The sequence below is a fragment of the Anas platyrhynchos genome, chromosome 2, assembly GCF_047663525.1.
Source record: "Anas platyrhynchos isolate ZD024472 breed Pekin duck chromosome 2, IASCAAS_PekinDuck_T2T, whole genome shotgun sequence".
In the NCBI taxonomy this organism is placed as follows: Eukaryota; Metazoa; Chordata; class Aves; order Anseriformes; family Anatidae; genus Anas; species Anas platyrhynchos.
In genome coordinates this window covers 62,596,878-62,612,629 of record NC_092588.1, presented here as the reverse complement: position 1 = coordinate 62,612,629, position 15,752 = coordinate 62,596,878, and the positions used below count along the sequence as shown (strand labels likewise).

General features: G+C 50.8%; 1 protein-coding gene across 4 annotated transcripts in view; it reads left to right on the top strand.

Moving 5' to 3' along the window:
- Positions 1–317: 317 nt before the first annotated feature.
- RIPOR2 (RHO family interacting cell polarization regulator 2) overlaps positions 318–15,752 on the top strand; it is a 59,989-nt gene continuing 44,554 nt past the window's right edge. For 3 of the 4 annotated variants that reach the window (XM_038173984.2, XM_013102964.5, XM_038173985.2), the window contains exon 1: positions 318–475. In XM_038173984.2, coding sequence (XP_038029912.2) covers positions 415–475 — 61 coding nt within the window. In that variant the 5' untranslated portion in view covers positions 318–414. Of the gene's footprint in view, positions 476–12,576; positions 12,831–15,752 lie in introns of those variants that run through there. The other variant, XM_038173983.2, reaches the window with a different exon arrangement.

Genomic DNA, 15,752 nt, shown 5'->3' with positions numbered 1-15,752 from the left:
CTCCTCTCCTCTCCTCTCCTCTCCTCTCCTCTCCTCTCCTCTCCTCTCCTCTCCTCTCCTCTCCTCTCCTCTCCTCTCCTCTCCTCTCCTCTCCTCTCCTCTCCTCTCCTCTCCTCTCCTCTCCTCTCCTCTCCTCTCCTCTCCTCTCCTCTCCTCTCCTCTCCTCTCCTCTCCTCTCCTCTCCTCTCCTCTCCTCTCCTCACAGCAGTAGGGAGGATGCCCCACCTCAGGGGCTGTGGGTTGCGACGAGGAGCGTTACTTGTATGAATGAGCCTGTTTTCATTGGGGCAGATGCGGAAGCTGTTACAACCACGATGTTTAGGAAACTGGTGAAAGGAAGCAGTCTCTCAGTAGCGTAGGGGCCGGTTCAGGCACTCAGCTCTGGCTGCTGCCCCAAGCTGCGTCCTCGCCGCGATGCAGCACGCCCAAGAAGACCCGACTGCACCCGGAGAAGAAGATGATGCCTTTGGGGAAGGTAAAAATCATCTTTTATTCAACTAATCCTTCTCCTGTGCAGGCTAGGGGCAGTTTTCTAGCATGGGTTGTATTTCTTGGTAAATCTGAAGTTCTCTGTGGGCTCCAGAGAGGCAGGTTGACCAGGCTTTCTTTTTTCCCCCTGAGAGAATGGAGAACAAAGGCACACCAGATACAAAAACAACAACTTCCACATTGTTCAGCAGCTTACTTCCTCAGCAAGGAGCTGACTGCAGGAGAAGAAAGCTGGGGGGCCACCAAGTGTGTTTGCTACGGCAGCTGCAAAGCAGCACGCTCGGCACTCAGCGCCGCAGGTGCAGCTGCCCTTAAAGCAGTCGGGGCTAAAGGCGCCTGCCTACCTAAATCCTCTGAGCAAAATTAGCCTCCTCCTCTCCGACCGCCACAACACGGGGCAGGGTTTCTCACCCCCACAACTGCTTGATTGCTCGCTGCTTGGAGCCCGTGCCGCCGTGTACACGTGCTTCGAGCACTGCTAGACCACAGTAGTAAAGACAGTGAGATAAGGCAGTCTGGAGGAGAAGGATCTGGCCCACGATGTGTAATTTCTGCTGTTGCTCTCTGCTCCCCTCTGCACTTGAGCAGAGGCTGGGGGACAGCCCGCTCATGCAAATCTTCCCCCGGCCCCTGGCAGTTTCCAAGGGAGCTGAAGGCACAAAGAGCCGCCTGGATCGGCTCCAGAGACTGTGAACCTTTAAACTCGCTCGCAGCACAGCTTCAGCAAACCTCATTTAAACAAAGCTCAGCTGCGGTTGGTATGGAAAACTTAGCCGTGAATGGTGCCAAATCGAGTTATCTGAGCCTCAGTGAAAGACATCAGCGCAGAAAAGAAAGCAGCCTCAGTGATGTACTGTCTGCGTTCAAATACATTTCTCACGTATATATGACCCCGCTCCTCGCCCTGTGACATAGTCCTGGCTCAGAAGGGCAACGGATTTGCAGAAAGGAGAGGTCAGAGCATTTGCATTCAGGCAAAAATCCCAACAGGCCAGGGAGGAGCTGACACCACTGGGCAAACCAACTTGCACTGAAAGCTGCATTCCCTGTGGCTCGCCCCCACGCAGGTGGAAGCTGCCTCTCATGGTAGCCCACCGCCTGCTCCCATTCAATACGGGTATTTCCACATGGGATTTGGGCTTCACTGCTGTTTCTGCAACCTGTAGTCTATGCTCTTCATCAGAAATGTAGGAGGGAAGGACAGAGATGTGTGCAGGTCATTTGGCATATATGTTGTTTAATCTAAAGGGAAAGATACAGCGCCCAAGAAATCTGTTCCAGCCTCTCGGCTAGGTTGTTTCTGGCAGGGCTGACCCAGTAATAGAGGAGTCTGTTTTTTTGAAGGCAGGGATGTTTTTTCAAACCTCTCCATGATCATTCTTGGAGCAGGAGGTTGGACCCGATGACCTCTGAGGTCCCTTCCAACCTGACTCATCCTGCGAGCCTACGAGCTGGTGCCTGCCTCTTCCACCCACCTGCGTGCAGCTGAGGACAAATTCACCCCAGCTGCTCCCCTGGCCAGAGTGTTGGCTCCCAAGCCTGGGAAGCCCCAGATTAACAAGGCACAGTGCTCACCTTCCCTTCAGCCCTCCTTCCATTCTCCTGAATGGCTCAGCACGCCAACGTTACATTTTTGGCTGGTATTTCTGTAGCGTTGCTGACCCTGGACAGCCCAGCTCGCTCCCCTGGGCTGGGTGGGATTGGCGCGGGGAGGAGCGATGCCTGCCTTGGTTACAGGGCAGGGTGGAGAGAAATGTGTAGTAGCAGACATGGGAACCTCTTCCAGCCTGCCAAAATCTTGTGTGGGTCTGTTGCTGGCCCCTGTAGTGCTTCAGATGAGCTCCTGAGACCACGCAGATGCACGAGTGCTAGGGGTGAACCTGCTCTTCTCACCCGGGGTAAAATGTTCATCCCCCCAGCTAGGGGGAGGAGAAGCACAGCTCAGCATCCACCCTCCCCTCAGTACATTAATCCTGCAGGGGGCTGTGCCAGCGCCAGTGCTCTTAAGCGTGCTTAGGTTGAGACGGGAAATTAAACCCATGTCATTGTGTAACTATACAAGAAATCTATTTCTGTCAGAACCTTGCTAAATCTGGTAGCACTGATCTGGGGGCTGGGTGTGCCTTCCCTGGTGCCTCAGAGGGAATGCGAAGCTGTGACACCTGAAACTTCAAGCTGCAGAGATGTATGCACCCGGCAAGGCCTGGCTGTGGGTTTTCAGGCCAGATGGAGCCACTCCTCAGGTGCCCAGCTTGGACTTTCAGGGTGTGGGCTTTCTTGTATTTTTTTTTTCCACATCTGGCATGATTTGGAAATGGGTAGTGGCACCCATATGCCTTTTTAAGTTGTCCCAGTGGTTAGCTGCTGTCCCGGTTAAAAACTGCTACATCTTACTTTTGGCATTATTTAGTCTTGGTTTTGGAGTTTGTTGCCCTTTTGTCTAGGAGAGCAAAGAACTTGCTCTTGCTGTAGGTGTGTGCCTCATAGCTACCCACAGGCTGTGACCACACCACTCTTGCCCTTTGTCAAACAGACTATTGTCAATGAGTGTTTCTTCATAAAGTGTGAGATTTAATCTTTTAAGCATTTTCATGGAGCTGCTTGGAACCAGCCCCTTGGGGCTGTGGACACCAGCATAGAGCAAACTGCTCCAAGACTGCTACCCCAGGGACAAATCCAGAGGTCACCTGATCTGTTCTTAATATATATATATATATATATATATATATATATATATATATATTAAGAACAGATCAGGTGACCTCTGGAGAGCTCACTCTCTCGGTAGTCTTTTCTCCCAACCCAGACACTGGGCAATCTACATACTCAGTCAGTCACAACATAAAGTTCCCTTTCAGGTCATGGGCATAGAGTTAAACCCCATTGGGACAGAACCAATCTGTGCAGGGCCTCACTAGATGCAGGCATCCTTGATGACTCCTCAGCTGGGTTACTTCTGTCACTCATGCTTGTTTTGAACCCATCCAGCATGCCCCAAATTGATCTACCCCACTTCAAGTTTCTTAGTCGAGCTTTCATGCAGTACCAAGTCTTATTTCTCACAGAAGTCCAAGTTTAGTATCAACACAATTATTTTCTATAAAACCCTAATGAGTGCCGTGGGTTGTATTCCATCTCCTTTAATTTTATGGCTTATGTGGCTCCTACATCAGCTGTTCTGTGAGGAGGCCAGGACCACTGCCAGGCTGCCACACCATTTGTGACAGAGCATTAACTCATAGTTCTCTGGAAATCCTGTGGTATCTTACAGATCTTTTTATACAGCTACTTCACCCTTACCTTTCCTCACATCTCCTCATCGAACTAAAGCCTGCCTGCCCTTTTCAGGAGAGAGAAGAGTTTTAGGCCAGGGCTGGGATCAGCTTTGAGGCTTAGCTGAAATGAAATGTAGCTACCATTCACAGCTACATGCACCACCTGGTGTATTGTCATGTAGCTGCTGATGTTAGGGAAAAATGAGGATGAAATCTTGGGTGTTCTCCTGACCACTGTGAGAGCAGGGATCCTTGTCCTGCAGCCCACCTCCATCCCTACCTGTCCTTTCAGCTCGTTTCACGTGCTGGGTGATGGAAAAGGCATGCGGCACGCTCACTGCGGCACAGGGGAAGGAAAAGTTCCCACTCTTCATCACCAAGGTAACAGTGTAGACTTGAACTAGATAGATTTTAATACGAGATGTTTGGCCTATAAACTCAGGTTTGAGCACGTTTCTCTGGGAACATGGACAGACCCATGTAGAGGGTAGCGCCGAAAGGAGGCCACGCGCCATGGCACAGCTCCGCCTGTTCCTGTTTATACTCACCTGCTTCACACAGCTGCTGCTCGGGGCTTTGCTCCGTGGGCAGGCAGAGAGCTGTGCAGGCGGGTGTGAGCTTTTCTGGTGTGAGGAGGTGGTGTGGGATGCCCGTCCCCACCCCGGACATCCCCACACCCGCCCGCCCCGCTTCCAGCTGTCCCAGGGCAGCTGGAGTCCTATTTTTAATGGGGCGTCGCAGCAGGGATGATTGAGTCCTTCAGGCCTGAAATTAAAAAATAATTGAAATCAGAGGCACTTTCTGCTTTGTTGTCTCCCTATTTTTTAATTAAAGGTCTTTGATCTTTTTTTTTTTTTTTTTTTCCCTTTCTCTGTCTGGATGGCAACTTGTTTGGTTTGCATTTGTCGGCAATATTTCCGGATCACTATTAATAACAACAGCAAGGGGAAAAAAAAAACAAGTCAAATAATAAACAAGTGGCATTTAACCAGTCCTCAGAAAAAAAGGAAGGTACTTACAAGCCAGAGAGAGGCCACAGACAGTGGTGCTCAGGTGACCTTCTAGGCTTTCCAAACCAGCATCTCGCCAAAGTTTGAAGCAAAACTGCCTTCCTTTCCACAATTTTATTCACATTTTTTAGATAGCCTCCTTACAAAGCTCCATGAAACACATGGGTTTTTGTGTGTGTGTGTTTTGTTGTTGTTGGGTTGGATTGGATTGGATTGGATTGGATTGGATTGGTCATCTGGTCCCTCTATTAAAGTCACAAAAACAGCATGTGCCCGGAGCAAGCTGATGGCACAAACAACACCACCCCTTTAGCGATGCAGGGCACAGCTTGCTGCCTGCGAAGCAGCCTTCCGCCTGTGTGTGTGCTGAAAACAAAGGTTTGTGGCTGCTGCACCAGGGGCGCGACACACAGAGCAACCCGCTCAGGAAGTGCAGGGTTGAAGGCTGTGAGTAAAAATGAGAGAAAACAGCACCAGGACGTGAATTAAAGGGACCGGACAGAGCAGCCAGGCGCTTTGCAAGGTCGGTGAGGCACCACAAGGCCGACAGTGGGCTGGTCTCCTGATGGTAGGGTTGTTGTCAGGCCCTGCAGAATTTCAAGCAACATTTCCAAAGCTAGGACCTGCCGTCTAAGAGCAGGAAAATGATAGTAGGGTAACAGATGAGGCAAACCCACTACGAAATCCTCAGCACAACAGGTGTAATGCTGCATAACTTACAGATAGGAAAGGGGGATAATGTTGGCTCACTCTGGTTTAAATGCAAGGAGCCTGGAAATTGGAAAGTTCAGGGACCTGGAACTTGGAAATGATGGTAAAAACACTAAAAGACAAAAAATTAGGAGGAGCCTGCCTATAATTAATAATGATCCACCCCACAGAGAAGAAAAGATACTGAAAATGCTCAAGCCCCCTCCTTGACCCAGGACCCTCAGTGAAATGACCGCCCTGGGAACCCAAACCCCAAACTTCCCCAAAAGCCTGAGGTATGTGCAGCGTTGCACACGAGCTCTTGCAACACCTCCTGTTTCATCATGTCAGCATCGCTCAGCACGCGGACTCCATGGAGCAAAAGGAGTTTTATTCGTATCCTTCTCACCCCATGCTAGCTCAGGGTGGTGGAATAGCTCCACTGGGAGTGCGGATGTGACCAACAAGGCACTGCGGTTATTTTAGCACGCTTGCTGTGACTTTGTAGAATGAGATTGAGAGCTCCCTGTGAGTTTCAGATCCCCACATACTAGACTTCCTCACTTGAGGAGAAAAAATAAAAAGACATGAGAGGATGCAGCTAATGTTACGGAGCTAACAGAGGTAGCACAGAGCAAATGAGATCTTTTTTCTGCCTCAAACATCGCAGCTTCTTAGCGGTGAAGATGTACGGAGCAGAGAGAGCGCAGCCCGCCTCCTCTAGGGAATCATTGACTTCTGTGGTGGCATCTGGAGAAGCTGCCTTGTTTATAAATGGGATGGTTTGGGGAGTTTTGGTTACGTCAGGACTGGTGGATCGGGCCATAACTCGCACTGCTCACACTGAGCTGGCACATTTCCTTCCCACCAGCATCTCGCAGGAAGATTGTAGAGATGTAGATAGATTTGAAGCTAGATAGCATCTCTGAGATCCCACAGCAAACATATGCGAGGAGTGCCACACTGGCAATGCGATCATACATTTAACGAGTGAGGCCCTTTTTTATTAACAGAGGGGTGGAAACATTGAAAAGAATCCATATAAAAATATTGCCAAAGAGAAATGAAGCCACAGGAGAAGCAAAGCCCTTCAGCACTGTTGAGCACAGCTCTGGAGCTGGATGGTTATAGTTTTGTTTTTTTAAATTATTATTATTTCTTTTCCCACGGGGGGGGGGGAACAAAACAAACAAACAAACAAAAAAAAAACAACAGGCAGTTTAGAAGGTCCTGAGCTGCTCTGCCTCTCCTGCCACTCTGGGGAGTTTCCTGCCCTTTCTATTCCTGATGCCGGCCACGAGCCAAGGAAGAGTTAGCTTAATCAGCAACACCAGCCGCTGATTAGTGCCAAGCTGCTGTCGTTAATCGCTTCCAAAAATCACTGCGCCGAAAATAGTACCCAGGGTCAGATGCTCAAAAACTGGCCTCGTTTCGCTGGTATCACGTAACCTCTGCTGCAGCACCAGGCCGTGCCGCCGAGGCAGCACTCTTTCTCTGCTTTACAGCTCATTTCATTTGTGATTGTTTTTTTAAATTCATTTCCCCTCGCAGCCCCAGTGGCACAAGAAGCTGCCCTTCACCTTCCCTGGAGGAAACATGTCCTGCATGTGGTTAAACACCCTCATGTGGAGGGCAGGCTGGATCAGCAGGCAACCTGCATCCCCCCAAAAAAGACGCACACACCGTGCTGTCCCAAGGGCTCAGTCAGCACTGAGGACCCCCCTCTGCTCTGGAATCCCAGCCCAAATATTTGGCAGATGCTCTTCGGGCTCCTTGCATGACACAGGCAGCGTGTTCGGCGCGCTCCCCCGAATGGCATTTCATGTGCGCTGCACTTGTTTTGTATCTGCTATATTTATGCCGCAGAAATATGCGCCGATGAGGAAAAGGGGGCTGTGGGGGTGTCTCGGAGGCAGTCGGGTTACGGAGACTTGCGCTGCAGTCATCGTACTGCCGTCGGTCTGGAAGAGATTTCAGGGCAACCGTGGTTTTACAGAGGATAGAAATTGCTCGGAGCCTTATCCCAGAGGATTCTTCTTGGGTTTCTGCTGCAAAAACTGTCATGTGAGGAGCTGGCAGGAATCCAGATGGCCACCAATGCAGCCTTCCCACAGGGCGCTTGATTCTGTAATTGTCTGGCTCCTTCCCCTCCACCCCAGCCTTTGCATCTTTCTCCTACCTGACCATCCAGGGTGGCTGCCCCATCCCTGGAGGTGCTCAAGGCCAGGCTGGATGGGGCCTTGGGCAACCTGGTCTGGTCACTGAGCAGGCTGAGAAGCAGGAATGTGCTGACACCCCCAGCTCATCCACGAAATCCTCACCACCAAAACTTGCCCTGGAGAGGGGCTGGAGCCCACCAGGGTTGGTTTTGAAAGGGGAGAGTTCTGGGGGAAAAATGGTGTAATTGGTGGCGCCTGGTCCCCTAAGTTACGTATGTGAGGGCAGGTAGGCTGTGTGCCTGTGAAGGTGCCTCCTTGAAGGGAACTCGCTGTCTTCAGGTGCAGGGACCTCAGACCACCACAGGTGCAGTAGGGTGTGATGAAGGCTCCCCCAGCCCTCATCCCCTCATCTGTCCCTAGTCCTCTCCCTCTGCTCCCGTATCTTGCTTTTCCTTGGTATGCCACGTGTGCCCTGACCACCCTGTGGTAATACACCCTGTGTAATACCCCCACTGCGTTACACACGCTGCAGTCATTCCCAAAGACCCAGCAGTGCCAACTACCTGGCCAGAGGCCCCCGGAGGTTGAATCTGTCCCAGAGCCACCCCAGAACATCAGCTCGAGTGACCTGACTTTCCCATAAATCGCCCTGAGACCTGCAGGTGGAAAGTTTTGCAAAAGCAACACAAAGAAGAAAGCAAAATGAGGAACTTGAGGGTGGAGCAGCAACACAGTGATGGGAAGTAGAAGGGGGGAAATGGTTGCACAGTGGTTACAGGGTGCAAGTGGTGAAAAACAAGTGGGTATCAAAAGCTTCTAGAAGGAGAGCAAGGAGAGTTAGCTACAGGGTGACTGATGGTGAGCGCAAGTCGGATGCACTGAGCAGGCTCATCTGGCAGAGAAGGTAGAAATACAGGCACGGAGCCAACCCAAGGAGCAGGACGGGCAGGGTGAGGTGCAGAGAGCAGGAGAGCTGTGGCAACACAGGATATTGAGCTGGGTTAAGTGATTGTGGGTTGGTGTAGGGTCAGCCTTGCCCAGGTTGCTTAGGACAGATTGCCCAGTTTTTTGCTCGTGAAAAAAAATGTACACAAATAATCTGCCTTAAGGGCTAGGGGGGGCTAATCTGCCTCAGAAAACCAAAGCTCCAAGCCACTGTCTGGTGGCTGCTTCCTCCTACATGTTGGCTGATCCGAAGACACTAACAAGAGGCGCCCATGCAAATTGCCCCTGCATGGTCTGCTGCCACCAGCCCCCGCTTTCAGGTGTCTGAAATCAGACAGGACTGGGCTGAGCCTTTGTATCTGCACAACAGGCATACGTCCCTGTGGCACTCCAGGGAATGATAAGCAATACTTGCCAAAGTCCTCAAAAGGTCTTCTCTCTGAGCATTTTAGGGGGGTAAGGGGCTTACCCCCAGACCTCCTTCTTTCCAGGTTTCTCTAGAGGGCAGCTGCATTAGTCCTGAAGGCCATTGCTTTGGTCTTCCTGTTCTGCTGAATCGGGGTGATGGCAAAACTGAAGTATTTGTCATTACATTCCCCACCCAGAGAGATGTGTAACATAATGGGGACAGTACCTAAAGGGGCCTACAGGACAGCTGGGGAGGGACTCTGTGTCAGGGGGTGTAGTGATAGGACAAAGGGTAAGGGCTTTAAACTGAAAGAGGGTAGGTTTAGATTAGCTATAAGGAAGAAATTCTTCACTCAGAGGGTGGTGAGGCACTGACACAGGCTGCCCAGAGGAGCTGTGGATGCCCCATCCCTGGAGGTGTTCAAGGCCAGCCTGGATGGGGCTTTGGGCAGCCTGGTCTGGTGGGAGGTGTCCGTGCACACGGTAGGGGGCTGGAAGTGGGTGGGCTTTAAGGTTCCTGCTAACCAAAACCATTCTGTGATTCAGTGATGTGTATCAGCCAGAAAATCCTGCTCAGACCTTGCAAGAAGCCTTCCAGGTGTCTGGGAGGAGCACAGCATTTAGGTATGCCCTAATCTCTTCCTTGGAAATCCTGATTTGCTCTTTGGCCTGGGAGCAAAGGCTAATAGAAAGCAAAGTGCTCCTGTAAAGCCCAGCAGGTAATTTAAGAACTCAGGCTTAGATCTCTCAAGTATAACGTGGGCTGACATTGCTGGGAACTGGTGCTTGTAAAGGTGCACGGGAGCTGGCAGAGGATAAAGTGCATGACAACTGACAATTGCTGTTTTGGAGAGGTCACCGTGTTTTCAGGAGACAAAGTCAGAATCAGCTTTGCTGTTGTCACTTAGAAATTGCGCTGGGGACATTCATGCTGACCTGTTTTTAACACAACAGCAGATTACGCTGCAATACAGTGAATAATTTATAGGAGCAGTAGCATGATCAGAGCCACGACACAATGGCAGCTTCGGTTCCTGCCTAGCGATGGAGGGAGGCAGAGCTCTCTGGCATTTTCCACTGAACTAGCAAAACAAGACACACGTGGGATGACTGACCCGATCCTTTCAAAAGCCTGTGTGTCAGGATGAATGCGTGTTCAGAAGGGCTATGTGGGGCAAAGATTTTATCTAGAGCATCCTTAAACCTCCTCAGCCTCCTAGCAGCTTTGACAAGCAACAGCCCTGGGGAGCAGGGAAGTGGGAATGCATATGTAGGGGTGAGGGTGAAGAGAGGAGTGAATAAGATTTCCGTGTTTGCTATGCAAAACTCTATTGAGAAACCAAGAGAAACAGCTCATACATCCCCAGCACATGTTATTTGCATAGGATTGAGAACATTTCCTTGAAAGAGGAGGCTGCAAATGAAGGAGGCGTTCGCGTCTGCAACCTTAGGTTCCAAAAATCTTCTTATCTTCCGATACAACTGACAGGGCCAGGGGGAATTTGCAACATGGGGCACACAGGGTAATTGCCAGGAACCACTGTAGGAGGCTCAAGGTTGCAGTAAGATGCTGCAATTAGCAGACGACACTGGAAACCTTTAACAAATTAACCAGACTTCCACAGTGAGAGCTGCCACCCCCTAAAAGGCTGAAATGGACTCAAAAGCATATTAAGTATGCGTGATGAGACATTTATAGCTTTCAGCATTGCCACAAATATTCCCTCTTCTCTTCCCCTGACATTCCACAGCCCAAAGCGTGCAGCTGCCTTTTTCCAGAAAGCAACTTCTCCGCCTTGCCCCCCCCAGCTCACGTCCCATGAGAAACACGTGAAGCAGGGGCAGAGCTGGTTCAGGCAGAGGAACTCCACAGATGACCCCAAAAATGTACCCTGGGACCTACAATAGCACCTCTGTGTCTCTGGAAGTGTCACCCCCAGGACCACTGCCAAGCTCAGAAGCTTTGGGAACCTTCAGGTCCCAGAGGTCTGCACACTCTTGGAAAGAGCACCCATTTATGATTTTTATGCTTTTGCTGAATCTGGAGTGGTTTTCTCTCATTTCTGCTTCTGAGGGCAACAGGGTGCTGTTTATATTTGGCATACAATATAAATACCACATGTTCATTATTACTGCTGAAAATTACTTAAGATTATAGGTCAGCTGGAACTGGCAGCTCAGATTTTTTATTCAGCGAGCTGCCTTTTTTTTTTTTTTTTTCCCCTCCAAGAACAATGCTTTGTGAAACCCAAACTCTTTGTTGTCATTTCACAAACTCCTCTGTACAGTATCATCCTGTGTGTGGCAGGTCTCTGTGCTCCGTCGACAACATTTGCATTTGAAAGGGCGAATCTGACCCAAATGGGGAAAGACAGGGGCGTACAGGGAGAGTACCAGTACTGCCACCTCCCAAACTGTGTCGATTTACCAATCCCACAGCCTTGCCAGGAGTTCCCAAAAGAAGCACTTCTAGTTGTTTCAGAGACACAAGGGAGAGCTTGTTAAAGGAATCTGCAGCAGCTTGAAGTGTTGGAAGAGGGACGGCAGATTGCATATAAATATACATATATATAAACATATATAAAACCCCATATAAACATATATAAAAATAGTAAAAGAATAAGCCATGGGTGTTTGGTACTTCTGTTGGGTGATGTCTGGAGTAAAGAAAAAAAAAATAAGAATAATGAAAAAAAAAAGAGCTGTGGAAGAGAAAGGGCAAGGTCCTAATGCCAGCAATAAATACACTCAGGATCCTCACCTATACTGAGATGCGTTTATAGTAACTAGGACTGTGTATTTTGGATGGAAGACTGAAACTGAAGAAAATTTCCTTTTCCCTACAATCTCTGGGAAAATGCAGCATTTCTGCTTTTTTTTTTTTTTTTTTTTTTTTTTTTCAGCGTGATGCAGGGGGCTCAAAGGAAGAAATGTTAGTCCCATCTGCTGGCGTGCTCCTTCCTCTTGGACCTGGCGCTTAGGGACATGGTTTAGTGGGTGACATTGGTAGTAGGGTGACAGTTGGACCGGATGATCTTGGAGGTCTTTTCCAACCTTAATGATTCTGTGATTCTCTATATTCATCTTTAACTGCTGTTTGCAGCCCTCAATGTACCCCAGCATAGGGTCTGCTTGCATACAGGTTACTGAAGGCAGCGGAGGGGCCGGTGAGCATCCTATGGATGGGGAGCAGAGACCTGGAGCAGCTACTCCCTGTCCCTCTCCTTTTGCTCAAACCGACTGAAAATAATAATAGTAATAGTAATAATAATAAGAGTAGTAATGAGAATAATAATAATAAATCGGTAATAGAAAAATAATCGATAATAGTAAATTAATAATAATAATACATGAATAATAATGAATTAATGATAACAATAATAAAGCCAGGAAAAATCAAACATACTTGGCCCGGGGCCACAAGGAGCTGATTGTTCCCCCCAAAAAACCGCAAAGCCAAGGGCAGCGGCACCGGGACGAGCCGGGGGGCGCCCGCGGGACCCCGCACCGCCCGCGGGGGCGGGCCAGGACAGCTCAGCGCCTCCGCCTCCCCTTCTTCCTCCTCCTCCTCCTCCTCCTCCTCCTCCTGCAGCTCAGCAAGGAAAAGCCGGCAGCGGCTGCGCTGGCTTGCCAGAGCGACGGGGCAGTGCGAGCGGGGAGAGGCTGCTCCCCATCCTCTTAAAAAAAAAAAATATATATATATATATATATAAAATAATTAAAAATATTGAATATTATTGTATTATCGCCGGGGATGGGGCGGCGCTGTGGCCGCGGAGCCCGGGGCTGCGGCGGTGGGCGAGCGATGTCCCGGGGCGGGCTGTGAGCCGCGGCAGCCCCGCCGACAGCAGCAGGTACCGGGGGCAGCGGGGGGCACCGGGGAGGGAGGGAGGGGTGCGGAGCTGCCGGCCCCGAGGTGCTTCAGCTGAGCCCTGCCGCCTGCAGAGAGGAGTCGGGATTTGGGGGAAGGAGGTCGGGCTTCTGCTGGCTCCGTCGTGTGCGCTTTGGGGCTGGGGATGGGAAAATCTCGGCTGGGGGGTGTCGGTGAAGGGGTTGGTGAAAAGGTGCCTGGGGGAGCTGGTTTAATGTTTTCGTGGAAGTGCTCAGCCGTCTTCCCACCCCCCTCTCCCCGAGTCTCAGCGTTTCCTCGGGTCCCGTCTTTCTGTTTCCAGTGAGCTTTTATGGTATTGCTGGTTTGAGGCAAGCTCAGACCCTCCTAAGTTCTCCGTTCGGTCCCTGGCTCGTTCCCAAGGACTGATGCAAACGTTTTGCACGCTGGCATTGCTCTTCGGTTTACCTCTGAGTGCCCTGGCTGCCAAAGGTCATCCAAATCCCACGCCAGGTCTTCCTATCGCTGCTTTGCTGTCCCTCATTCAAAGTTTCAAAAAAACCCCTTCTGGAAGCTGTGCGTGTGGCCACGCTGCCTCCGCGCCCTGTCGCACACCCCTCTGTTACCAGCTCAGTGTGTTTCCAGCCTGATTTCTGCGTTCAGTAATTAATCCGGCCGCGCTCTGCCCCGCTCCTCCTAATTACCGTGTTTCAGCTGCTGTCACGCAGCTGGAGCCCCGGGCAGGGAAGGCTCCCGAGCAGGAACATTATCTTCATATCCCCCTGTGGCTAATTAGGTTTCGCAAGCGTCACTCTCCTTTCCGAATAAACAAAATAAGTGGGAGCAGACCCAAACGGGGGGCTTGAGGAAGAAGGGGCAAGAGGAAGGTGTCTTTCCTGGAGAGGTTTCCGTGCTCACTGCCCAGCCTCTTGTGGGATATTCCCTGCGCTGGTCCCCGCAACGTGAGCTGGGTTTTTGGAGAACGGCGTCCGCTGGGACGAGCGAGCAGCCCGGCTTTGTGACCCTAGCGGGCACGCAGGACAGATTGCTCCACGCCAGCCCCAAGGCTTCAGTAAGTACGGGAGGGCAGGTATCGGGCAGCAGGAGCCATCTGAAGGCATCAAGCACATCTTTTCTTCCATAAATTCAGCATTTTCTCGGCCGGTAACTAAATCCTAGGACAGTCTTTTAAGATGGTGTCTGTGCTGCCTCTTGGTGCAGGCAAGCACAGTGTTGAGGACTTTAAAAACCCCACATCCATAACCCGATGCTGGTTTAAATGTTGACATCCAGCTGTGCTAGCTCGGTAGGGTGCGGGTGTTTTGTTTGCTTGTGTGCTTTGGTTTTCTTCCTAAGGAGCAACAGGTTGTGTTTATTTCCAGGTTCCTGCTCAAGGAACGGAGCAATTGGCTTTTCTATGTCTCTGTGCTCCTCTCTAAAATAACAGCACGGTGACATTTTGGGGGTTTTAATAGAATTAATATTTCTCAAGCGTTTGGGTATGCATAATGGGAGAAGTCTGATCTGTGCAGGAGACATCCCCAGCATCCCTCGGTGACCAGGCTGCTCTACCTCCTTGCGGTCTCAAGGCCTGTGACCACTTCATTCAACCCTGTTTTATTATATCACAGAGCAAATGCTGGGGGTACCAGCTGTACAAAGCACGGCCCCAGAGCCACGCAGGGCTACCTCCTGCTTCTTTATGCCTTTAAACCCCAGCGAGGAGGAAGGTAACCCCCCGACAGCACCCACCGCGGGGAGAGGTGCCAGGGGGAGGCTGCCCTGCTTCCCCACTGGGAAGGAGTGGGAGCAAGGCAGAAAGCAGCGGTCCCTTTTGCCAAAAAAGGGATGGCTGCTCTGGCTTTTCTATTGTTTTCCCCCTTGCTATAAGTGTGGCAGGGACAAGCAGCTCGTGGACAACCCACTCGCTGGGGTGCTTTCCCGCAGCCGAGCTAAGGGGAGGTGGGTGGCTTGTGCCTGCAGCACTGAGCTTCGGCTGCGGGGAGATGAGGAAGGTGGGGAGGAGAGCGGTGCCTGCACACACACACCGCTTGTCACAGAGGACCAGGACCTGAATTAGTCTCAGATGGGGGCCTGTCATGTCACTTTCAGGCTGTGTGGTTCCTGGATGGCTCCATTAACACAGTGCTAAGAAATCTGACTGTCTTCTCCCCTCCCAGGAGCTCAGAGGTCACTGGCTTTGCCCTTTCAATTTACAGTGCTTGCTGCTTTTCCAACTGGGGGTGTTGGCTTGTTGAAGTGTTTTCTTGGTAAGAGATTTTGGAAATGATGGTGAGCAAGAGGACTCACCAGCTCCTTTCTGCACAGGCTGTGGCCTGAGGGAGGGCTGGCTGCACCCAGGGGAGCAGCAGAGTCCAAGCAGGGGCTCTGTGTGTTTGCACTCTGCAGTGCCTGGTGCTGCTCCCATCTCACTGCCATGCTTTTATCCCAGCCCAGGGCTGGGACAAAATGTGTCCTGCATTCAGTTCCCTGAGTTTGGGCTCTCCAGCTGTTGCTTTTAAGTGCCTTTGCTCTGGGGCCGGTGCTGTTGGGCAGAACAATGCCCCCGCTTCCCAACATGGCCCAGGTGCCCAGGACCAGGCTGTAGCCCAGCCACGATCAAAAAGCAGATCCCGGGATGTGCTGCCCTACTCACCCCAAGGTACAGAAAAGAGTAGGTCCCCTGGCACTCTGAAATTGCTTTTTGGCAGCCACAAGCACAGACCTTGCCTTGGGCTTTGTATGCAAGCTCTGCACCCGGTGCCCTTTGTAAGAAGCGAGTCCTCTAAGCATGACACAGGAATTACTATTTTTTTTTTGTGTGTGTGTTTGTTTTTTTTTCTCTTTAAAGTTGCCTTTTTCTGCTGTATTTTTATGTTACGAGGGTACCCTCTAATTTTTACCCCCCAACCAGCACAAAAGGAACGACGAATTAGCACAGAAGTAT